The sequence below is a fragment of the Gekko japonicus genome, unplaced genomic scaffold (genome assembly GCF_001447785.1).
Source record: "Gekko japonicus isolate JY-2015 unplaced genomic scaffold, Gekko_japonicus_V1.1 scaffold2819, whole genome shotgun sequence".
Classification (NCBI taxonomy): Eukaryota; Metazoa; Chordata; class Lepidosauria; order Squamata; family Gekkonidae; genus Gekko; species Gekko japonicus.
In genome coordinates this window covers 151,826-176,509 of record NW_015169871.1, presented here as the reverse complement: position 1 = coordinate 176,509, position 24,684 = coordinate 151,826, and the positions used below count along the sequence as shown (strand labels likewise).

General features: G+C 48.5%; 1 protein-coding gene across 2 annotated transcripts in view; it reads left to right on the top strand.

Annotated features, from left to right (window-relative positions):
- Positions 1–22,700, top strand: part of MYL1 (myosin light chain 1) — a 41,407-nt gene extending 18,707 nt beyond the window's left edge. Inside the window, exons 1-5 of one of the 2 annotated variants that reach the window (XM_015417440.1) lie at positions 9,604–9,721; positions 10,636–10,660; positions 18,248–18,391; positions 21,368–21,541; positions 22,546–22,700. In XM_015417440.1, coding sequence (XP_015272926.1) covers positions 9,719–9,721; positions 10,636–10,660; positions 18,248–18,391; positions 21,368–21,541; positions 22,546–22,685 — 486 coding nt within the window. In that variant the 5' untranslated portion in view covers positions 9,604–9,718 and the 3' untranslated portion in view covers positions 22,686–22,700. Of the gene's footprint in view, positions 1–9,603; positions 9,722–10,635; positions 10,661–10,926; positions 10,955–18,247; positions 18,392–21,367; positions 21,542–22,545 lie in introns of those variants that run through there. The other variant, XM_015417439.1, reaches the window with a different exon arrangement.
- Positions 22,701–24,684: the final 1,984 nt, after the last annotated feature.

Genomic DNA, 24,684 nt, shown 5'->3' with positions numbered 1-24,684 from the left:
ATGCCGTAGCACCCACCCTCCAAAGCAGCCGATTTCTCCAGGAGAGCAGATCTCTGTCCTCTGGAGATCGGTTGTGATTTGGGGGGGAGCTCCAGGCCCCGCCTGGAGACTGGCAACCCTATTAGGCTGCTCGGGAGGGCTGTCAAGATCAGGCCCAGGAGTCTGGACAGTGGAGCTCCATGTTCTGGCCAAGGGTCAAAGTGTAACCTGCCTGCTCATGTAATGGAAGAAGCAGGACTTTGAAGGGGGACAGCTATATCTACAGATATATTTAGAAACGGGTCAAAGAGGCACGTAATATGTAAGGAGATCTCAGACTCAGCATCTTCCCTGGAGACACTATATTTGGCTCTTGCACAGCGTACATTGCGGAGCAAGATCGGGACCGATTCCCCGCAAGCAGCCGTGCCGCCCTCACTCTTCCGTTTGCCCCGCTTGCATTGGTCAGCTTCATACTATTCACTGCGCGGCCGCGTTTTGACCCACAGCTCCCCCCCCCAATTTTCCCCGCGTCTTCTTGGTCTCAAAAAACAAGAATCGAGAAGGCGCGGGGGGAATCGAAAACAAGGATCGAGAAGACGTGGGGGGAATCGAGAGGAGCTGCAGGTCAAAATGTGGCTGCGCAGTGAAGAGTGTGAAATTGACTGATGCAAGCGAGGGAAACAGAAGAGTGACGGCGGCACAGCTGTTCCTGGGGAATCGGTCCGGGTTTGGACCACCTTCTTTGTTTTAAGTAACAGATTGCAGGAGCTCGGATCCTGTTAATGCCTCGACTTGTCCACTGGGTGGCAGGTCAGAACAGTTAGATCCTCGGCCGCGCCCTTCAAATGCTTCTTTGTCATTTCATGCCTTGGGGATTTAAGAACCAGTTTGGAAGTGCTTGTGGGTTCTCTTCTGAGCCACTTACTAAGAAGTAACCCATCGAAATGTTACACTAAATACAAAACTGGCCCTTGATGCTTCCGTTTCTGAAGCAAAGGACTGGAATCTATACATAGTTTTAGGATACTTATCATTGTAGCTGGATCAGGTTATGTTGCCAAATGGGGCTCTGGTTTTATAATTTAATTCAGCCCCAGTCTCAAACACATTTATGCGTACTTGATAAGGATGCCAATGCTGGCTTGTGAAATACCTGGAGGTTTTTTGGGTTTTTTTGGGTGGAGCCTGGAGATAGCAGGATTTGAGGAGGGGAGGGAACTCAGTGGGGAATTTCACATTACCCAGTTTCACCCGGTTTCAAGCCGGTATGGAATATATTGCCTGTCTGAAATTCCTCAGTGTCAGAACCCACAGCCAACAACGAAGTACACGCATTCAGGAACCGTAATACTTTTATTGCAGAGCTATAGATGCAGTAACACAGGCACTGTTAAGAATGGCGGTGGCCCCATGGGCATAATAGGATATAAGGCATTCGTATGCACACACCCCCCAGAGCACGGGCCAATTAGGCACCCTCCTGTGCGCAGGATAAAGCTTGGAGACCATTAGGTAGCTAAAGCTGAGAACCAACACTCTCCCACGGCACCTAGGAAAAACCCAGGCAATACAACTCCCTCCTGCACATCTGTATAGATAAGCATTTCGGCGCAAAGCAGGAAAAGCACAGAAAGGAATGCAGTAGCAATTAACCAGACACAGACCGAGCTCCCCAACCTTCATGGCAGCATAGCTGACATACTGCCCTCTCTAAAATTAGGTTCTCCCGACCATTCTGGGAGGTCTCCCGGTTTGTCCGGGAAGTCGCAATGGAACTGTCGTAACAGTCCAAGGGCCCGAATATCCCCTACTTCCACCCATTCGAAGTGCTGGGGCCCGAAATCCACCCACTCAACCAAATACATCAACTTTCCCCGTTTGATCTTAGAGTCCAGAATCTTAGATATCTCATAATGCTCCTCACCCTCAATCATGATAGGAGGGGGCACCGGTTTAGATCGACGCCAGGGGCTGGAACCCGAGTCTCTTTTCAGGAGGCTGAAATAAAATACAGAATGCAATTTTCTCAATTTTTTTGGCAAGTCCAAATCTACAGCAATATCATTGATGATCTTTTTCACCTTAAGTGGCCCAATGTATTTCCAACCCAACTTCCGACTTGGCCGTAACATCTTGATATTTTTTGTGGAAACATACACAGAGTCACCAGGCTGTAGAGCCCAACCCTCCACCCTTCTCTTATCAGCCTGTGCTTTATATGCTTCTTTGTCAGCAGTCAAAGTCTTACACAGTAGAGGCCAAGAGTCCCGCAATTGTTTACACCATTGAGCAGCGTCCCCCGGCCCTATGTCCATATCCCCTTCCAGAAATGGGACAGGTATATGGAATACCCTATATCCTATTATGCCCATGGGGCTGCTGCCATTCTTAACAGCGCTTATGTTACTGCATCTATAGTTCTGCAATAAAAGTATTACCGTTCCTAAATGCGTGTACTTCGTTGTTGGCTGTGGGTTCTGACATTCTGTTAAGAATGGCAGCAGCCCCATGGGCATAATAGGATATAGGGTATTTGTATGCACACACACACACCCACAGCACTGGCCAATTAGGCACCCTCCCGCACTTTTCAGAATTATCCATGGGGATGAAATAAAAACACCCTGAAGTTTAAGCCGAAGGTAGCCCAGGGTTTCCAATAGACTTCAGTCAAGAACCTGGATTCTCATCATAAACTAAGATTACAGAATCACCCCACGTGCATGACAGCTAACAGGGTTACAGTAGACATAACAAAGCAGTTTGAAGAATCCCTGTTCCTGTCCATGAACAAGGGTTTAAGTATCCTTGCAGTAGTGACTGGCGATAATACCATCTGTAGATAGACCCGCTTGCGTATTCATAGAATCTGACTTACTACCGTAAAAAAATGCCAGGATTCCAACATGCCTTTACTAATGGTGAAGATCAAAAAGCTACTTGCCTCTCAATCAGGGCTTAAAACCAAGCGAGATGTCTCAGCAGAGGAGCCATTTCTTTAAACTTGGGCCTGTCTCTGCCGTGCATGAAGAGGTAGTGGGGGGTCTAATGTTTAAAGCAAGAGAGCAGTATCAACATTCCCCCGCCCACAAATTACCTCCTCCCCATCCTTCCCATAGCTTCTCTTTACAGGTGACCCCCCCAGTACTGGAACCGAGCTCAGCAGGAGGGGGAGGGAGACTATAGGGCGATTCTGCATCTGGCGTTCACTCCACATTTTCTCAACTGGGAAGAAAAAGTGCAGCTCAAAACCACATTCAGATAACCAGGGCCAACGCCGTACTGACTGCAAAGTCACCCCTGAACGGCCATAAATCTATGCAGAAGGCACCATAAAACCCGATGATCAAAGAAAGCGAAAGCGGCATGCAATGCAGAAGGAAATTTCTGTTCCAACGCAAGTTTCATGAAGCAACGGAGAGTAAAGCCAATGCAGAATTGCCGTATGGGAAGCCAGCAGCCAAGAATGGAGAAGGTCCTCTCTCTCTCTCCCACTCTCTTTCTCTCTCTCTCTCACACACACACACACACACAACTTTTTTGCCCTGAAAATCGTAACTCCCCTTAGACATAATCGGGCAGCCCCGTGTTTTAGGCAAGAGGTCCACCTCCCTTACATCTCACAGCTTCTGGATAAAACAGAACCGCACAAGGGAAGGCCGAATTCTTGTTCCTTCTGCTAGTACAACAGAAGAGGCATTCCCTTTCCTCTTCCTGTTCTGCCAGAGACCACGTTTGACTTGTTCTCAGGAGTAGACCAGGATGGGAAAACAGCCACTGAAAAGAGCCATGCCCCCAAGGAGGGAGGGAGAGGCAGCCTGCCTACTGACCTGTCCACCTCTTTCCAAGGCCCAGTCGTGGAGGATTCGAGGCTTGGATGAACTGGGAGACCCCTGTGGGCAGGCCTTGGGCACTTGCCTTCCCCAGGCAGTGTGGACTGGGCATTACCTGGGCTGTGGGGGCCTCTGGTGGCCGACTACTTCCTCCCCAGGTGGATCCTTCTCGCCACTGGGCCAGCCCAGCCCAGATGGGGTGGAGGTGATTGGCCCTCCGGGAAAAGCCCTGGTGGCCATAATAGCTAGCTGCCACCTAGAGATCTCCTGCCATAACAACGGATCTCCAGATAACAGAGATCTCCAGATAACAGAGAGCAAATGGCTGCTTTGGAAGGCGGGCTCTATGGCCTTGTACCTTGCCAAGGTCCCTCCCCTTCCCAAACCCCGCCCTCCCTAGGCTCCACCCCCAAAATCTCCGGCAACCCTACAGCCCTGCATAGGGGCTCCTGGACTCATGCCTAAGTATGTTCCCTATGCGTGTTTTGAAGCCCCGTGCAGAGAATTGACCTGAAATGAAAAACGCCCACGAGCGTTTCCGGAATTCACAGACTGTCGACTCAACCTCAGTCCTAGAGCGGACATTTCCAAAGACACATGTTCTTTGCCCTTCGCAGTACTGCAGCAGTCAGGAAGTGCAACCTGTATGAAGCGGCCTTCTACTCAGCCAGACTTTGGTCCATCACCGTCAGTATTGTCTGATTGGCGGTCTCACAGGTGAAGGTCTTTCGCCTCACTTCACCAGGTCTTTCACCTGCCATATCCTTTTAACAGAAGGTGTCAGGGATTGAACCCAGGACCTTCTGCACACCAGACAAACGTTCTCCCACTGAGCTATAGTTTCCCTGTGTGGGAAGGTGAAAGGTCAAGCGTTTGGCAGGGTTTTATCTATGTCTTTCTTCATTGCCGTGAGTACAAGGGTTCCCATCAGCTGGCCTGTTCCCGTCAGATCTCAGAAGCTAAGCAGGGTCAGCCCTGGTTGGCACTTGGACGGGAGACCATGAAGGAAGCCCAGGGTTGCTACGCAGAGGCGGGCCAGGGCAAATTACCTCTGGATGTCTGCCCTGACTTGGATGTTAAATACAAAAACTGAGAGTCACAGTGTTAGGAAGACATACAAAAACTGAGCAGTGGAACAGTCTGCCTCGGGAGGTGGTGGAGGCTCCTTCGCTGGACGTTTTCAAGCGGAGGCTGGATGACCCTCTTTCTGGTCTGTTGTAGGGCTCTCTTGCGGCTCTGCTCCTGCAGAGTGCAGGGGGTTGGACTAGATGACCTGCAAGGTCCCTTCCGACTCTAACCTTCTATGATTCTATGGAAAATATATATCACTGTGTACAATCAATATAAGTTTATGGTAAAACAATTTTATGCTTTATTCTTTTTATATTTTCCAATATTGTTGTCTAAATATTGGTATCAAGTATTATCAAAAATATATTTCACTGACAGCACCTTGTCAGTAACACTTTCACTAGTCCTTTCACGGGACTCTAGTAATTTACCCATTTTGAATGAATCTTTTCCAAGGACTGTGATGTATATATAAAGGACATAAGGTGCAATAATTTTTCTTTGTGAGCACAAAAGCTTTTAAGATAGCAGTATTGCCTAGGGTCCCATCAGAACCCTTGTGGCAAACATAATAACCTATCTAAGACAGTATATCTCTCAAATTCTATCAGGTAGAATTTGAAAAAGAATAAAGCGAAAAATTGTTTTACCATAAACATAGATTTATTGTACACAATGATATATACTTTTGTATGTCTGACTTGGATGTTGGAAACTCTACCCACCCAATCAATACAGAACTCAGACTGACTCTCTCTTTCACGTTTGCAAGTGCAGCAAAGACACCACTGTTTTTGGACAAAGTCATGACCCCACAGGAGCTGCGGTGGCTCAAGTGGTTAAGATGCTGAAATGCAGGCTGTGGAAGGTCAGTAGTTCAGCAGTTCGAGACCCAAGTGCCGCAAGACGGAGCGAGCTCCCATCTCTGGTTCCAGCTCCTGCCAACCTAGCAGTTCGAAAGCAAGAAATTGCAAGTAGATAAATAGGGACCACTTCAGTGGGAAGGTCACAGCGTTCCGTGCGCCTTGGTGTTTAGTCATGCCGGCCACATGACCACGGAAACGTCTTCGGACAGCGCTGGCTCTTCGGCTTTGAAACGGAGATGAGCACCGCAACCCTAGAGTCGGATTCGACTGGCTTTCGAGCAAGGGAACCTTTACCTTTACCTTTTACATGACCCCACAGTTCTACCTGTTGGGGGTTGAGGACTGTGCACTGTCTCCTGCCTTAGACTTCAGAGGAAGATTACAAAAGAGTTACACAGATAGAGAAGTCAGGAGGACACAGGGCATCCTCTGCTCCCGTTATTTGATGTTATCCCTTTAAAGTAGATTTCAATTTGCAAGGACAATTTCCTTCCTTCTGGCTTCCCCCTCACCCGCACACCACCATCGCCTAACTCTCCGTCTTGGCAACACGAGAGCAGGATGCCAGTTTGGTGTTGTGATTAGGAGCGCAGACTCTAATCTGGGAGAACCGGGTTTGATTCCCCACTCCTCCACATGCAGCTGCTGGTGTGACCTTGGGTCAGTCACAAGTTCTCTCAGAGCTGCTCTCTCAAGGGCAGTTTCTGTCAGAGCTCTCTCAGCCCCACCTACCTCACAGGGTGTCTGTTGTGGGGAGGGGAAGGGAAAGGAGACTGTAAGCTGCTCTAAGACACTTTTGGGTAGTGTCTAGTTAGCTTAGATTAGAGAATCTATCCTCTATCCTATCCAGAAAATGGGGTCCCTATAATAAACTCCCTTATTAAGTTTCAAATATAAAAGAGGCTCTGTGTAACTTTTGTTTCTTTCATCCACAAACACTGTGACCAGATGGGCTCTGCTGCGTTAAAGCCTCGGGCGCTCTGCTAACCGTATATTCTAACTATCATTCCACAAAATAGTGTCTGATTGAATGGGTTTTGATATTTTGTCATTGTCTTAAATCTCTGTGGGAATGGTGGGCTATAAATGAACAATCTAACTAAATAAAAGATTGGCCGTTTTTAGCTGCAGGATAGCTAAAGAAGAAAACCGTTTGTAACAGTGAAACCTCTGCGAATGCACCCACCACAAACATCACAAACGATTCATTATTACTCAGTAATATATTTGTAGGGAGGGAAGGCGGCATTGTACAGCCAGGTCTCGGAAGCGAAGCAGGGTCGGTACTTGGGTGGGGGACCACCAAGAAAGACTCTGCAGAGGAAGGCAACGACAAACCACCTCTCCTTCTAAGATCTCGGAAGCTATGCGTGGTCAGTCCTTGGTTGGGAGACCACCAAGAAAGGCTCTGCAGAGGAAGGCAATGGCAAACCACCTCTGTTTCTCATATCATGGAAGCGAAGCAGTGTCGGTACTTGGGTGGGAGACCACCAAGGAAGACTCTGCAGAGGAAGGCCATGGCAAACCACCTCTCCTTCTCAGATCTCGGAAGCGAAGCAGGATAGGTACTTGGATGGGAGACCACCAAGGAAGGCTCTGCAGAGGAAGGCCATGGCAAGCCACCTCTCCTTCTCAGATCTCGGAAGATAAGCAGGATATGTACTTGGATGGGAGACCACCAAGGAAGGCTCTGCAGAGGAAGGCAATGGCAAACCATCCTAGCTTAATCACTTGCCTTGAAAGCCCCTTGCTGGGGTTGCCATAAGTTGGAAGTTAAGCAGGGCTGGTACTTGGATGGGAGACCACCAAGGCAGACTCTGTAGCAGAAGGTGATGGCAAACCACCTTGGCTTCTCACTTGCCTTTAAAGTAGTCCCTTGCTCTCTCGTGGGAGGAAGTGCCCTTCTGCTCATGAAATGGGAATGGTAACCCTGCAACAGGGGTCCCTAGCCTCTTTGAGCCTGCGGGCACCTTGGGAATTCTGACACAGCGTGGTGGGTGTGACTACAAAATGGCTGCTGAAGGAGGTGGAGCTAGCCACAAAATGGCTGCTGCAGGAGGTGGAGCTAGCCACAAAATGGCTGCTGCAGTGAAGAGCCTCGTGGTGTGGTGCGGGCCGTTACCACAGCAACGCTTTTGACAATCTGCATAGCCAATCCAGTCTCCAATCGCTAATCGCCACAAAATGGCTGCTGCAGTGAAGAGCCTTGCGGTGTGGTGCCGGCTGTTACCACAGCAACACTTTTGACAATCTGCACAGCCAATCCAGTCTCCAGTCGCTAATCAGAAGCCACGCTGGGCAAAAACTCCACCTGACCCTGCCCGCTTTCTCGAAACACTTGGCAGACACCAGGAAGGGTGTCGCTGGGCACCATCGCGCCCACGGCCACCACACTGGGGAGTCCTGCTCTACGGCATTGTTTCAAAATTGACTTACAAAAATTTGAACGTGTACTGGTGAAATCCACCATATCTGAAGCTTGCTGGGCATGTTAATTTCATCGCTTGAGAAGGCGTGACTCTGAGCCCACATTTTAAACATGCCTCTTTCAGAGTTAAACAAAACAAAACAAGGATGTGTGGGAGGGGGCAATCATTTCCAAATCCCGCCCCGCTGTCCAACGTTTCCTTTTGAGGGGACTGTAAGATCTGAGCGACCTCAGAAGACTCTTTGGCTGCGGTCAGAAAGAGCCCGTTTGGTGTCGTGGATAAGTGCACGGACTCTAATCTGGGAGAACCGGGTTTGATTCCCCACTCCTCCACATGTTGCTGGAGGTGTGATCTTTGGTCAGTCACAAGTTCTCTCAGAGCTGTTCTGCAAAGAGCAGTTCCAGAAAGAGCTCTCTCAGCCCCGCCTACCTCACAGGGTGTCTGTTGTGGGGAGGGGAAGGGAAAGGAGTTTGTAAGCCGCTCTGAGACTCCAAGTGAAGGGTGGGGTCTAAACGCAGCAGCCATTTTCTCCAGAAGAACTGATCCCTGCAGTCTGGAGATCAGGGCTGATCCCAGGAGGTCACCAGGCCCCACCTGGAGATTGGCAACCCCCTTGACCACAGTCCTTGTGGACTACTTTCCACATCATCCTATTCGGGCTTGATCTGCACAATGCAAGTAAGCCCACGGTAGGAGAACACAGGGAGAGTGACCAGTGGGCATTCTTCGTGGAATCCCTGAACTACAAGCTTGGGTCCTCAGTCCTGCCCTTGAATTGCATGCCCTTGGATCCGTTGTCTTCTGCGGGGTTACGGTGTGGAGCCAAGGTCAAGACTGCAGCCCACAAAGCAGTTCAGCCGAACTTCTGTGCTTTTAAAATGGACTCGACTCGCTGGAATTCAGGGGACTAAATTAAGCCACTTCTGTTCCGAGTCACCGGTTGAACAGGCGAAAAGACTGATCTGGCAGAAAGCAAGGATGATCCTTCCTCTGGCATGCGATAAGTCAGGACTAAATCCGTTGGCCAACAAACGTCATTCTCTCCACATGCCAGAGATGTCAAAACCAAAAGCGAAATGTTCGTCGAACCATGCGGCGCTCCACTGTCCGGATTGCTGACTGGAGAGCCCCTTAAACAGGCATCCTGCTCAAGGAGGAGCCACGAGGGGGACTGGATAAGCAATATTCCATCTTTACGTCGCAGACCTAAAAGTGCTGACGAGATTCAAATCCAGGGAAGCAGCGACCCGTTCCCCCTGCCTCTCTTTGGCCTCCTAAAAATAGCCCCTTAAAAGAGGTCCGTCGAGAAACGGATCCCTCTTTTCCCTTTGCCCTAAGAAAGCTAAAAAACTCTCCAAGGGGGAGTGGCCACTTCTGGCTGACACTTAATCCCACTCCCGACGTCACCGCCCCCACTTAAATAAGAAGGTGGCAGGCCAGAAAGTCAGGACCACTCTCAGGGATTCAGACAGCTCGCGGCTAATTCCGCCCGCCTCCCTGCTGCTGCTGCTGCTCTTCCCTTCCAACTTTCTGAATCATGGTGGGTTCACAAGACTATTTAAGTTCTGCAAAGTGAGCCAGTGGGGGAACTTAGCATGCACAGCTTCCGACCGCTTCGGGTTAAGACAGTCAGGGAAACCAGTTTCATGTGCAGCGTACTGTCTGACCAAGGGAGGGAGGAATGTCTGTGTATGCAGTGGCTGATCTTTTGGAGTAAATGGGAAGCCGGCTGAAATATTTGGGCAACTATGTCTTGGGCAGTGGCTTACACGTTTTCCATCAGGTCACAGCTCGTAGTAATATATAATTAGTATTTACTAAAATGTTTGTGCATAATGCACAACAAACCGGTAATGAAAAGGACAGTTTTACAATAAGGAGCTACAGGATGAAAGAGTTCTTATGTGTAGTTTCAAGGGGTTAGCCGTTATGCTATGCAGGAGAAGATTCGAGTCTGGTAGCACCTTAAAGATATCCGATGAAGGCAGCTTTGACTCTTGAAAGTCTATACTCTGGAAATCTTGTTGGTCTTATAAGGTGATCCTGGACTCTGATGCTGCTCCTTGAATGTACTCGTTCTTGTAAATATGCTTATCGTACGCAATGGCATTTCCAATTATCTTAAGGTTCTGTTTGTATGACAAAATATAGTGATTTTTCTCTCTCTCTCTTTAACAAAAAAAGGTATTTGACCCACTAGATTACAAGTCACACTGTACTCGTTTCCGTGACCAGTAAAGATATTTAATAGTGCACTTCAAATTGTATCAAGTGCCTTCTTTAATAGCTAGTTACTAAGAAGTAACAGCAATATTTGTGGCCTAGCTCACACCGGTTAGACAGGGATTAGTTGTAAGGTATATGCAACCGTTTTTCTGTCAATGCATTTTTTCCCAACGATACTAGTTGTTTTCTTTCCTTTCTCTCTCTCTCTCTCTCTTTTGCCAACTGCAGTCCTTCAGCGCTGATCAGATTGCTGGTAAGTGGCATACAAATTCAATTATGTGCGTATTAAATGTATGATTCACTCCAAAGTACATCCATTGTGGTTGCTCACTCGTTTGAGTGGGAATCACCCCATTTAGCAATCTGGTGGCAGCTCAACAACTCTTGAAGAAGAAAAAAGGATTGCTTCTCTGCTTTTGCATCTTGGGAAGAAGTCTCAAGGGACGACCTGGAGGCTTTACATTCCAGCAAGTCTCTTTTTTAAAAAGGGTTTTTTTGTGATTGATTTCTCTCACACAGATTGAGTTCTCCAGGGAACAACAGGATGGTAAGTGTTATGGGGTAGGCAGTAAGCACACGCAGAGGTGTTTTCATGCAAGATGCCTTTGGAATATGTTCACTGGCATAAACTGTAAAACTTCATTGATTTGAATTGAGCTAGATGGACATGCATCACCTACAAAGCATATTGAGCCCGTTTTGCGGGGAGGGCAGGGTAAAAATCCCAATAAATAAATAAAAATAAATAAAAAATAAATAAATAAATTTCCTCAGGTGTTCAAGCTTGAAACTGAGCACAGGAAAGCAGAGTTCATCCAGATTGCTGTCTTCTGTTTTAGGCACTGTAGGAAAGCAGTGGGTGGTAAGCAGGGGGTTAACTTAAAGAAGGAAACAGGGTTGGTTTGTTTTAAAAGATGCCTATAAGTAGATGAAGGATTCTGGAGTGTCCGGTGAATATATACACGTCACTTCGTTCAGAAAGCATCCAAGAGACAAATCAAACTTTTACTGATTAAAAACAAACAAACAGGGCTGAGCATATTATTCAGGTAACAATTCTCTTTTCCCCGGTAATAAACCACTCACCTGTCAGACAACCATCCTCACCTGTCATTTAAATACTCTAAAATAGGAGTGTTGTTGCAATAAAATTTTATTTGAATTGTTTGGTCAGTTAATATTCAAATAAATACAAGACCACTTCTTGATCGATAGAAGGATTCGAACAGGGTGATCCTTCCCAAGTTACATCCTTCTAAATCCACTGAAGCCAGGGGGGGTTAGAAGGGTGTAACTCTGATCTGGCTGGTCTTGTCAGCCTTCCTTGGCCGGGGACAGGATGGAGTGTCCCAAAAGCCACACTATTGCAGCGCTGCATCACAGGACAGGATGGTTGCACCACTCAAAGGGAAATAAGCAAAATAAAAGTACCAAAAGGCAAACAAACCACTGTAGGTAGTCTGAGAATCGTATGCGAGGTCATATGTGAAGTTCGAGGTCATATGTGAAGCAGGTCTTTGGCAAAGATATCACTTGTGATTCAGGTTATGTTTCACTGAATGCCTGAAATTACGTTGGTTCATAACAACCCAAGCAAATTATGGGAATGTCTAAAAAGCAGGGGTACAATAAATGCTGATAGTCACCAAAATCTGTTCAGCAGCATTCAGTGGGAGAAAATATTTTTTCCCGTTAGATTCATGGTCATCATGGTCAGCAGTGTTCCCTCTAAGCTGAGTTAGTGTGAGCCAGCTCACAGTTTTTTTAGCCTCTGGATCACACATTTTTGTCTTAGCTCAGGAAGGATGGCTCCAGAGCAAACTAACTTATGCAGTAGCCAAATCCCTCGCACACAACTTTAATGCCAGTAGCTAAGTAGAATTTTTGCTCACAAAACTCCAGAGCTTAGAGGGAACATTGATGGCCAGTACTCACAAGTGCTTAATATTAACATTCACCACTCTGCCAAAAAATTAAATCAAGGAATAGGCAGAGTTCTGGGACTATTCCTTGATTCCATAGGCCTCGGTCCTTGTGAATGTTGACACCGGCTTTGTGCATTGCCTGCCGAACATTGATGGCCAGTACTCACAAGTGCTTAATATTAACATTCACCACTCTGCCAAAAAATAAAATCAAGGAATAGGCAGAGTTCTGGGACTATTCCTTGATTCCATACGCCTGGGTCCTTGTGAATGTTGATACCGGCTTTGTGCATTGCCTGCCTCTGTAACTCACTGGGGGAAAAAATCTATATCGACTGGAAGATACATTACGCTTCCTAATGGGCCCTTAGTCTTGGCAGAAGAAAACCTGCGTTAGACTGGAAATTCTGGTCATTTCTTTGAGGGAGCTACTGAAAGGGGAATTCTTTGAAGAACTGGGAAAGAATCTTTACCAGAAACACCATGTATGATAGATGAAGCAGTGCGCACTATATGAAAATTCTTTAATGGAAACATATATTGCAGCTGTAATACAGCAAGTCTTGTTTCGGAACTCGCTGCTGGTTTTTCGTGCAGCTTTCGAACATTACCTGCTGAATGCTCTGCCCAGTATTAGAAGAGACCGGATGATAATGCCAGTCTTGGCTATAGATGGAGATAGTTCCAGGTGGTCAGCCGCGCTGTTCTGAAGCAGTAGAACAGATCTAGAGTCCAGCGGCATCTTTAAGACCAACAAAGGTTTATTCAAGGTATGAACTTTCGTGTGCCTTGCACACTTTTCCAAATACACTGGAATGGAAGGTGGAGTTCAAACTTGCTGTTGAGACTGTTTATAAGTTTGAACCCTCCCTTCCATTCCAGTGTATTTGAAAAAGTGTGCAAGGCATACGAAAGCTCATACCCTGAATAAACCTTTGTTGGTCTTAAAGGTGCCGCTGGACTCTAAATTGTTGGTATTTTTGTACCAACTGTGTAAGCCGCCCTGAGCAGGGAGGGAAGGGTACAAATTGAAAAAATAAATACATTGGCTATACATGTCATTCAGAATGACAGCCTCTAATAGCTAGATTCGAGCCCAGAGACCAACGAGATTTGGGGGGGGGGTAAGAGTGTTCAAGAGTCAAAGCTCCCTTTGTCAGATACAAGCAGGAATGGAGATTCCCCCAGTCCTTCTATCGCAGACTGAAGGTGGGAAGGGTGTCGTAAAGGAGGGACACAGGGTGCACAGGTACCTTGCACATTGTAATCCGCTTGTTTAGTGCAGAGGAGAAATGCTCGGAGGCAGAGAATTAGCATCTATAGTGAGATAAGAATCCTATATCTGTATTCGGCCCAGGGGGGTCCACTGTTCTGAATATGTGAATGTATCTAATAGCAACGTGACTAGTCCCTAGGTGGATGATAACAACAGCCCAACAGGGTCATCCATAAACAAGGCAGGGCTCCGACAGACTCGGGCCATTCCCCAGAGCTGTGCAGAGAAACGGATGCATCTAAATTAAGTCGGGGGGGGGGGGGATTGCTAAATGACTAAAATAATCCGGGAAGATGAGGAGTGGAAGAGGGCCAAACTGAGCTGCTGAGTGAGTGTCAGGAAAGGGGGAAAGAGGGGTTTTTTTGGGGGGGGTCAACCTGCTGAAGCCCCTGATTGCTCACAGCAGTAGTTCCCACACTGTGAGTCAGCACCCTTGGGCAGGCTGTGACTTTCTCCCTGCTGGGTCAGAGGTGGGAACAGAGTAAGCCAGGAGAGGAGTAACCTATGTGACTTCTTGCTTTTTATTGGTCCTTTCCGCACTTGGATCTCATCCATGGTTTTATCAGAGTTCAACTCACCACACAATACCTTGCATTTATCTCTGGTTATAACAGCGCCCGTTTATCCCGGGACAAGTGTGGGGCGAAACTGGGGTGACCTCAATTTAACGTGGAAACAAAAAATACCCCAAGATAATTACAGGGGTGAACTCGAGTGTAGTGTAGAATGTATGTTCGGGGACATAAGAAAATAAGAACATCAGAGAAGCCAATGTTGGATCAGGCCAGTGGCCCATCCAGTCCAACACTCTGTATCCCACAGTGGCCAGAAATACCAGTGCCATCAGGAGGTCCACCAGTGGGGCCAGGACATTAGAAGCCAGGGCTGAACCAAGATTTAAGGGCTAGTGTGGAAAGGACCGTTGTTCAGGATTTGTGTGTGAAAAGTATTAGGGTTTTGTCAGTGGTCCCGCACGCCCCCCAAGAGTAGAGGAAGTTTAGAAATGGGTCCCACCTGAAAACCTGTGGCTTAGAGAATCCAGGAGAGGACAATTTGGGGTAGAATTTTTCACACACACACACACACACCAATTCCTTGCATGCCTGCAGTTCTAGCTAATACGAAAGCATCTTTAGCTGTACCGAGATCCCAAAGAATGACATCAGTTGTAGTGTAAATTCAGTCGGGTAGCCGTGTTGGTCTGAAGCAACGGAGCGACGTCTGAGTCTTTAAGCAGCGGCTGGACAAACCATGGTCAGGGATGCTCTAGGCCACGGGTGGCCAAACTTGCTTAACGTAAGAGCTACACAGAATAAACGCCACATGTCTGAGAGCCGCAAGACAGGAGCAAATATCTTGCAACTTCGGGGTCAGGAAGCAATTTTTTTCCAGGCCAGTTTGGCCGAGGATCCTGGAGGTTTTTTGTCATCTTCTGGGTGTGGAACAGCGGGTGCAGGAGGTTGGACTAGATGACCCTGGAGGTCCCTCCCAACTCTCTGATTCTATGATTCTGTGATTCTATCGAGGGGTCCACCAACAAATGCTTCAGCCACACGTGCCGGAATACGCTGGGGGGGAGGCATGGCTATTTGCGCTGTCGCATTCTGATCCACCATTATGCGATCAGACGCAACGGCGGTGCAACGGGGTTTCGTCCTTCAGCACGTGCTGCAAAGAGGACGGCCGGAGGGAATAGGCACACGCTGGCGCAATCACACCAAACGAGTCGGTCTACAGCCCGTGGCAAACCATTTGCTAGTAGATCTTTGCAGGTACTTTTTAACTGCGCATCTTTGGTGGCACACCACGGGTTGGCCATGGGTGCGCTATGCTTGCCAGACATTGCGGTGTGATCGTGCCCCAAAAATCTGCCCAGCATTCATGCCTTTCGCACGGCAAATTCTCCATGTGACCAGGGCCAAAGTTTAGTTCTCAGTATAAGCTTATACACAGGAAAGCTTGTACCCAGAATTAAACTTTGTTGGTCTTGATGGTGCCACTGGACTCAAACTTTGTCCTATCAGTTGTAGCGTGTTCATGTCGAGCAGAGAAGACACATTCCTGGCCTTAGGGAGAAGTATTTCAGCTGCTTCCACCTGTTGTGAAACCAAGTAAATGGTACCGTGATCAAAAGGAAGTCTGAGGGACAGGAGAATGTGCTCAAGTGTATTATACTTGCTGTAGCAGTTATAAGCAGTTACAGGCAGACAAGAATTAACAGCTGCGCCAATATTACTTGGGGGAACATGGCAGTCCATTCCCCACCAGCTGAATTAACCCACCTCCCCCAGTAAGAGGAGTCACAAATAGCTACAAGATGGGAGGGTTTTTTTTAACTTCACTTCTCTGAAAGTGGATATTCGTAACCAAGGAAGTAGTTATAACAGAGGAAATTCCAGAAGGGTACCAATGTTCGTCGACTGCGGCAAAGTCAAAAGGGATCACGACTGCATGAAAAATGGGCAGAGCTCGCTTTATCAGTTGCGCAGAAATGTCCCTTCAAACCAGCTAAACCTATAGATACAAGCATAGGGATGACAACTCTGAGTTGGGAAATCCCTAGAGATTTGGGCGAGGACAGAGCTCAGCAGGGGTGTAATGCCACGGAGCAGGGGTGTCAAACATACAGCCTGCGGGCCGGAAGCGGCTCATCCAGGGCTCTTGTACGGCCTGCAACCGACTGATTACCTTTATTGCCAGATGACAGAGGCTGTGCATTATATCCCTGTATGCTGTCCCAGTGTTAATGAGTAATGGACAGCAGAAGTGGGAGGGTGCGCATCAGGGAGATAATTTAAGGAAATACTGTAAGAGTTTCAATGTTTTAAGCATAGTTGTATTTTGAGTAAAAAAAAAATAACAACGTTCATTGGGTTTACCTGTGTCTTTTATAAAGTCTATATCTCCGGTACCTGGCATTACATTTTATGGCACACATGGCCTGCCCTGACAAAATGACATTTATGTCAGATCCGGCCCTCATAACAAATGAGTTCGACACCTCTGCCATCCAAAGCTGCCTGATTCTCCGAAGGAACTCGTTCTCTCTGGAGCCCGGAGAGCAGCCGTAATTCCAAGAGGTGTTCAAGTCCCACCTGGAGGCTGGCTACCCTGTGGGCGAATGTGTGGAGGCGATAGACAGAGAGAGGCCAGTCCGAAACAGACCAATTCTAAAAGTGATGAGGAAATGGCTGGGGGTCTGCTTTTCCAGGGGTGTGAATGAGCAGGGTGGTTGTTCGTAGCCACAGGGGAGAACCTCTTCCTCTTTCCAGCACTCAAAGGCCACAATTTTTATGAGCTGTAAGAGGAGAGGACTCCCGCTTCAGACCGTGAGGGGATTAATCGCAGGTAGATCGGGTTTCCGTCCGACAGCCACACGCCCAGCGCAGCAATTTCAAGGAGTGTGGGGAAACTTCCCGAGGCAGTATAAGGAGGGCCGGAGAGGACACCAAAATAGCACCGCTTCACATGCTCCTGAGGAAAACGAATGGAGCCTCATCGCTTTAACGCTTGGAGGGATTACGGAATCCCGTGTCTGTCCTAAAATAGGAAGGTTTTAAATACACAGCAAAACTTTTGGGGAAGAGCAGTGTGGCTTCGGGGGGGGGGGGCTGTATCAGCGTTTGCAGACTAGTCCACATTATGTCAAAGGACGTTATGAGCCATTTTGCCTACTTGGGAGGCAGTCCTGGATGAACCAAAATTAGCATGTGCTTAGGGCACCAAGGGAAGGCTGTGAAGTTATATTAGGGTCGAGTCTGCATTTGTCTTTCCCACCAGTGTCCCAGCTTTCTGACACCATCTTTAAAAAAGCTGTCTACATTTGGTGTCGTTTTTACACCTCAACAGTGCTAGCATACTTTTGCACGTCCGCATATGTTTAGTGGCTGCTCCACGGTCATTGCACCTCTGCACTGCTTTAAAAGAATCTTCTCCAAACAACATTAAAACGAGCACAGAGAAAGACGGCGTCACAGCAGCACGAAACTGATTTAAAAATGCAAATGCAGATTCGACCTATATATAACTCCTGTAGTAATACTACTACAGGAGTTATATTATTCTGAATGGACTGTCGAGCTTCATGCTTACTGAATAAGCTGTGTTCTTGTCAATGAATCATTAAGAAAACACTCTAAACATTTATACTAGCATAATATTTAAAAAAGATTTTAAAAATGGTCAAACTATACACGGCGATTTAGTGTTTTACTTAGTTAAATACACCGTGATCCAGTTTGTTGTAACCACCTGGAGGCTGGCAACTGTACCAGGCTGGCCTGATATCGTCAGCTCTTGGAAGCTACGCGAGGTTGGCCCTGGTTAGTACTTGGATGGGAGACTACCAAGGAAGCCCAGAGTCGCTCTGCAGAGGCAGGCAATAAAAAAACCAGCTGTCTCCTGACTTGAAAAAGCCCTCTGGGGTCAACGTAGGTCAGGTACAACGTGACGGCACTTGCCATCCCCAAGAGATGTTGATGGTCATTTGGGGTAGTAGAAGGGAGTGGAGTCTAATGCAGATACGTCTGAGCGTGTGGGTCTTCTTGACGGCCAAGAATCTGGGACCACCGTCATGGGTATGAACTAGTTCATGGGTCAGCTGTTTGGCTTCGGTAACTTTGGCGTTTCCACCTTGCAGACTTCAAGGAGGCCTTCCTCCTCTTCGACAGGACCGGTGAGTCCAAGATCACCCTCAGCCAGGTCGGAGACATCATCCGTGCTCTGGGACAGAACCCCACCAATGCCGAAGTCAAGAAGATCCTGGGAAACCCCAGCAACGAGGGTGAGACAGCGGTCGTGATCGCGTCTCCCTGACATCCTCCAACGGTTTATCCCAAAGATGCCTTTGTGTGGGCCTTAACCAATGTTCCCTCTAAGCGGAGTTAGTGTGAGCCAGTCTAACTTCATCCGGGACAGATTTTTCAGAGGCCAAACTCATCCCCCCACTGTACCAGGCCAGCGAGCCTCAGTGGCCGTTGCCAGCTCAGTCGGCTGCTTTTCCTTCTGGCCTCCCGCCCCGCCCCTCCTTCCCCTCCTCGTCCATATGCCTCAGCCCCTTCCCTGCTCTGTCCTTCCCGCTTGAGCCCAGAGCCACCACCCCCAACCCCAAGACTGAACACACACTGACACAAAACTGCTTTAAACTGAACCAGACCCCCTCGGTCCATCAAGGTCCGTCCTGTCTACTCAGACGGGCAGTGGCTCTCCAGGCGGAGGACGTCCATATCACTGGGACCTCCTGCATGCCTGACAGGTTCTCTACCAATGAGCCGTGGCCTCTCCCCCACCGTCCTGCTGTCTGAGCTAGGCTCCAGACAGGGATGCCAGCCTCCAGGTGGGGCCTGGGGATCCCCTGGAATTACAGCTCATCTCCAGATTACAGTACCCCCAGAGAACACGGAGGCTTTGGAGGGTGGACTCTGTGGCACTGTCCCGCACTGAGGTCCCTCTGTCCTCCCCAGGCTCCACCCCCAAACCTCCAGGAGTTTCCCAGCCTGGCTCTGGCAACCTCACTCTGCCCATCTGCTGCCGGAGACTGGGGGGTCCTGGTAACCCTGGCCCCAGAAGGGGCTGGCTGGCAGATGGCGGTGCTGATCTTAAGGAAGGAGGGAAGGAGGGAGGGAGGGAGGGAGGGAGGCCCAAATACAACCCCCATGCCCACCTTTAAAAAACACACAACTAAGCTAAAATACTAAAAAATATGAAGTCCCATACACAGTCCTACGAATTGCAGTTATCCATGCAACACCTTCAATCAGACGAAAAGCCCTCTTGGCTAGTAGCACAGCCATGGCCTGTTTTAACCAGCTTTGAGATGGACCTGTGGGACACAACCGTGACATTAGGAGTCCTGAAAAAGCTCCCACACTTTATTCTTTCACCTTAAGAACATCTCCTGATGACAGGTATTCAAGAGCAAATACAGATGTTCAAAGAGCAAGTCTTGAGTGTTTCAGCCTTAGTATTTCCAATGGGAGAAAACCACAGTTATTCTTGCTGTGGATTTTATAGGTCTTTGATTATCTTCCCTGAATAAAGGTTTGAAAAACTGAGTCAATTTTGAGAATAGTGTTTTGGGAACATGCATAGGTAGACCTCTAGTTACATAGATTAGTTCTAGCCCCACTTTTTTTTTTCCAGATTTAGTAACAAGATCCATAAATTTAGGGAGTGTATGATGCAGATCTTCCAAAAATAACTGAGGACCCTGCCACACGGAGGAAAAAAGAACGGCCGAAGTGCGGCTTTTAAAAGCTGCACCAAAAGAGACACGCGGCGGTGGGATCAGATAGATCCCCTGAGCTGCCGCGCAGTTGCTCCCCGGCACGATCAGATGCCGGGGGGAAGCCACTGTAGGGAGAGCGAGGCAGCCGAACTGCGCATGTGTGCGCGTGCGCAGTTCAGCCGGGAGCCTCGATTGCTCCTGCAGACGGGTGCGCCGGCGATCTCACGGCCGCACTCTCTGCTCCATTCCAGGTTGGTGCTACTTTTTACTTGGGGTTTTTTTTGCAGCGGGCTTTAGGCCGGAAGGGACGGATCGAGGACAGATGCATGCCGATTCCCAGATGTTGCTGTGTGCTCGCGCCCGTTTGCTGCGCCCCCGATCCATCCCTCTTCCAGCCCAAAACCTCCCATGTGACCGAGTCATCTCCATGCAGTGCTAATTTGATTTCTGTTTCTCCTGTCTTTATTCCCTTAATGTTTTTATTCTGTTGTATCGTACAAGAGAGAGGTTCAAGAGCAGAGGAAAACATAGCTGTGATAAGCAGTCATGGCCATCTTGCCCTCTTCCCTCCCTCACACACAGGATTTTCCCCCTTTCCTTCTTCTTTCTTGCTGAGCAGCCCCTATATCTATTTTCTTCTTATTTGTTTGTCTATGGCTGTCCCACCCAATTGCTTTAACATATATATTTTCATACTGACCCAGCCCAGGGAACTGTGGGAAGAGACACAATCACCTTATGTTGAGCTTCTGAAATGGCACACAGGAAGCTTTTGAAAGTTCAAAATAAACAAAATGTTTTATTTAACTAAGAGGAGAAAGGACCGGGGGGAAACGGGCCAAGAGGTATGAGGTGAACTGATAATAAGACTGAAGTAACATGGAAGACAGGAGGGCCTGGCATGATGTGGTCCATGGGGTCACAAACAGTCAGACTCGACTGAGTGACTGAACAACGAAAAACTTTCTAATCACACTAACCTCAAAAAATGTGTTGCTAACAAATAAGTGTTCCCGCGATTCAAAAAGATCTTTTAAAACTTTGAGGAAAGAGGCGTTCTTTTCAGTTTCTGCTTAAACACTCAAGCATAGGTTTCTGAGTTTCACTGACTCTTAAAGTCTACATACAACCAAGTTCCCCAAATCCTTCTATATACACAAACCAGGGATCACTTAAAAGAGCTATCTCCCTTTTCACTGGGCAGGGATTACTTCACTTCACTAGAAGCACTGCCCCTTTTCAGCTTGAATGGGGATCCTCTCTGATCCTCTCACTTCTTTGGTCTCCTTCCCAGTCCACACTCAGCGCTTAACTATCCCTTCTTCAACTGTCAGTTCCCAATTGTTGTTCCTTAACTGACGCTTTCCACAGAATCCTGTTCAAACCGCCTGTCGCTCAAAGGTTCTCAGACTGTGAGAGGCGTTAACCCTTGACGGTCTGTCACAATATAGTGTCAAAACAGCAGCATGGAACTTTAGTTCCTCGAAACATTCCAAGCGCATCCTAATAAAGATTCTTACCATGTTGTTACAGAGATGAATGCCAAGAAAATTGGGTTCGAGGAGTTCCTGCCCATGTTGCAGGCAGCTGCCAACAACAAGGACCAGGGAGGCTTTGAAGACTTTGTTGAGGGTCTGCGTGTCTTTGACAAGGAGGGCAACGGGACCGTGATGGGTGCTGAGCTCCGTCACGTGCTGGCCACCCTGGGTAAGGCATGTCAGAGGATCTAAGGGGAAACCCAGACCTCAGACAGAGGCATATCGGTTTTACAGCAGATAAGGAGAGAGAAGAGGTTATTTGTTCGGGTTACATGCAGAATTTGCTGCCAGAGGATGTCGTGATGGCCACAGCCATAGATGGCTTCAAAAGGGGATTGGAAGGACTCATGGAGGAGAGGACTATAAACGGCTGGGGAGGATCTCCACATTCAGAGGCACTAATCCTCTGAATCCCAGAGCCAGGAGGACAACAGGAGAAGGCTTTAGCCTCTATGCCTTTTTGTTGGCCCTCTAGAGGAACGGGGTGTCCACTGGGTGAGACAGGAGGCTGGACTGGATGGACTTCTGGTCTGATCTAGCAGGGCTCTTCTGAGGTTCCTCTGAGGGGAAGGCCTCAGCCTCTCTGCCCTGTTGTTGACTCTCCAGAGGAACTGGTTGGCCACTGTGTGAGACGGGAGGCTGGACTAGAGTGACCACTGGTCTGATCCAGCAGGACTCTTCTTATGTTCTTATACTCCCAACGAGAGAGTAGTTTGCTTCTAAAGGCTTACTTACAGCCACAGTGCTCCTGAGCTAATGTGAAGCATCCACAGAATCCATGCCTTGCTGTTGGATTTACCTGTGATTCCTTTTGGAATTAAGGGTGATATTTGGTGCATGGTTTACCTGTGATTCCTTTTGGAATTAAGGGCGTGATTCGGTGCATGGCGCCCGAATCATATGCTTCAAGGTGTTTACGTGACACAGTGGGGGGGGGGATCTTTTCAACTGTGAAATTGTTCATGAATGAAAGGGACTGATGACGAAGTCACGTGCACTTTTACGGCAACTTACGACAGGTGAGCGGCGGATAACCCTTGTCTCCCTGCCATTTTGGGGGGGATCTTTTCAACTGTGAAATTGTTCATGAATGAAAGGGACTGATGACGAAGTCACGTGCACTTTTACGGCAACCTGTGAGCGGAGGGTAACCCTTGTCTCCCTGCCATTCAGGTGAGAAGATGAGGGAAGAAGATGTAGAAGAACTGATGAAAGGGCAGGAAGACTCCAACGGCTGCATCAATTATGAGGGTAAGGGCCTCCATTCGAGCAGAAAATTATCCTGCTTCAAGTGTCTCGCTGATGTTTTGTGAACTCTATTGGGATATTTGGTTAATCTAGCAGAGTTTTGTCCAGTCATAGAAGCATGGTACTGAGCGCAGTAAATAAATCCTCCAAGAAGTATGTCGCAAAAAAAAAATGTAAACTTACATTTATTCAAGTAGATCCAGTTCACATTCAGGTTGCAGTCGAAAGAGGAGAGAGAAGCCTAATCTAAAGAATATGTTCCCTATCACAAATGGCCAGCTAGTCCAGCATCATGCGTGTGGGAGAATAAGGGCACTGTAATTCCCAGGAGAGACCTGCAGAGACATTTGTCTCCGTGGAAGGCCATGTGAAAGCAGTGAGAGGACAAAGTGAGAGAGAAGAGGAGTCAGAGGGCGGCTCCCAGGTTAAAACAAAGAGAGACCTCCCATTCAAGGAGATAACACCTCTACACACTTAGAGTGATGTAGCGCCCCCCAATGTCCAGGCATGCCGAGTCACTCACTCCAACCATCTCTTTATGGCAAAGCACACTATCACCTGCCCCAAATAAGCCTGTGGAGGCTCTCTCATTACAAAGATTATCTCTGGGCAGCCTATGTAGGGTTACCAAGTACCTACCACGAATTGGCGGGGGATACATGGTCCCCGGCCGGAACATTCCTCCCTGTTACACACCCACGCCGCACCATGCTGTCGCCCGGAAGTGATGCCGGGCGACACTCTGGCAATGGGGCTGGAAACTCAATGGTACCATCGAGTTTCCAGCCTCATTGCCAGAGCATCACTCAGCGTCACTTCCTGGTGATGGCATGGTGCGGCGCGTCTGTTTTCCACACGGGAATGGTCCTGAGAAGAAGTATGTGTCCCCCGCCGATTCTCAGTAAGTACTTGGTAAGCCTAAGCCTATGGCTCAGATCCTGTGCAGTGTCAGCACAGCCATCACAGACAGAGGTCTTTCACATTAACTTGAGATGCCGGGGATCGAACCTGGGACCTTCTGCGTGCCATGCAGGTGCTCTGCCACAGAGCCACAGCCCCGTGAGCCATAAGGTCTAAGTGTTAGGAAACCCTGCTTTAAGGAGCTGAAGAAACCTTCAGCTGTGAAGCAGCAATCACTGATCAAAGGCAGATTCCTGTGTGTTTCAGAGGGGAAGAGTAGTGTGGATGTCGGCAGAACCTTTAAAGGGAAAGACGTATCAAGGAAGGGGACCTGGTCTGAAAGGGCACACAGAGTTTTGACATAAAGGACTTGGAGTGAAAGGAGTTTGAGGCAGGGGTGTGCAAAAAACCCTCCCCTCCCCCCGATTTGGGTCTACTGGACCCAGAAAATATCGGTATCCATATACTAATAGCCAAGGGTCCCCAGTGCGTGCGGATACTTATTTCCACAAATTGGGGGCACCTGGAGGCTCAACAGAAATTCCTGCACACTTGAGGCATTACTTAGGTGTGCAGAAAATCTGACATGTTTAAAAAAATTGAAAACTGAAACTGCGTTCTCGTACATGCATGGAGAATGGACTTGCCGTTTGGAACTGTGGCAGAGCTTGCTGCTGGCAGCTGCGAGGGAGCCGGGGGAGCCTTGGAGGTTGGGCAGCTGGGATCTGAGCAGAGCTCACCGCTGTTGCTGGGTGGGACGGAGAAGCCATGGCGAGCGGCTGGGAGCCCCACCAGGGTCACTTCACGCATGCGTGGAGAATGGACTTGCCGTTTGGAACTGTGGTGGAGCTTGCTGCTGCAAGCTGCAAGGGAACTGGGGGAGCCTTGGTGGGTGGGCAGCTGGGAGCCGCGCAGGGCTCGCTGCTGTTGCTGCTGGGCAGGGGGGGATAGCCGCGGCGGGTGGGCAGGTGGGACCCGGGCAGGGCTTGCCACCACTGCTGCTGGGCTCACCTGCAGCTGCCTCCTCCTCTTCCTCCTCAGTGAGGACCTCCTCCTGCTTTGCAGGCTGGGGGCCATGGGGCATACTCCCCCCCATGAGTATCGCAGGTCCCTCTTTTTGTAATACATAATACACACATGCGCATATACACACTTCTTAGGGAA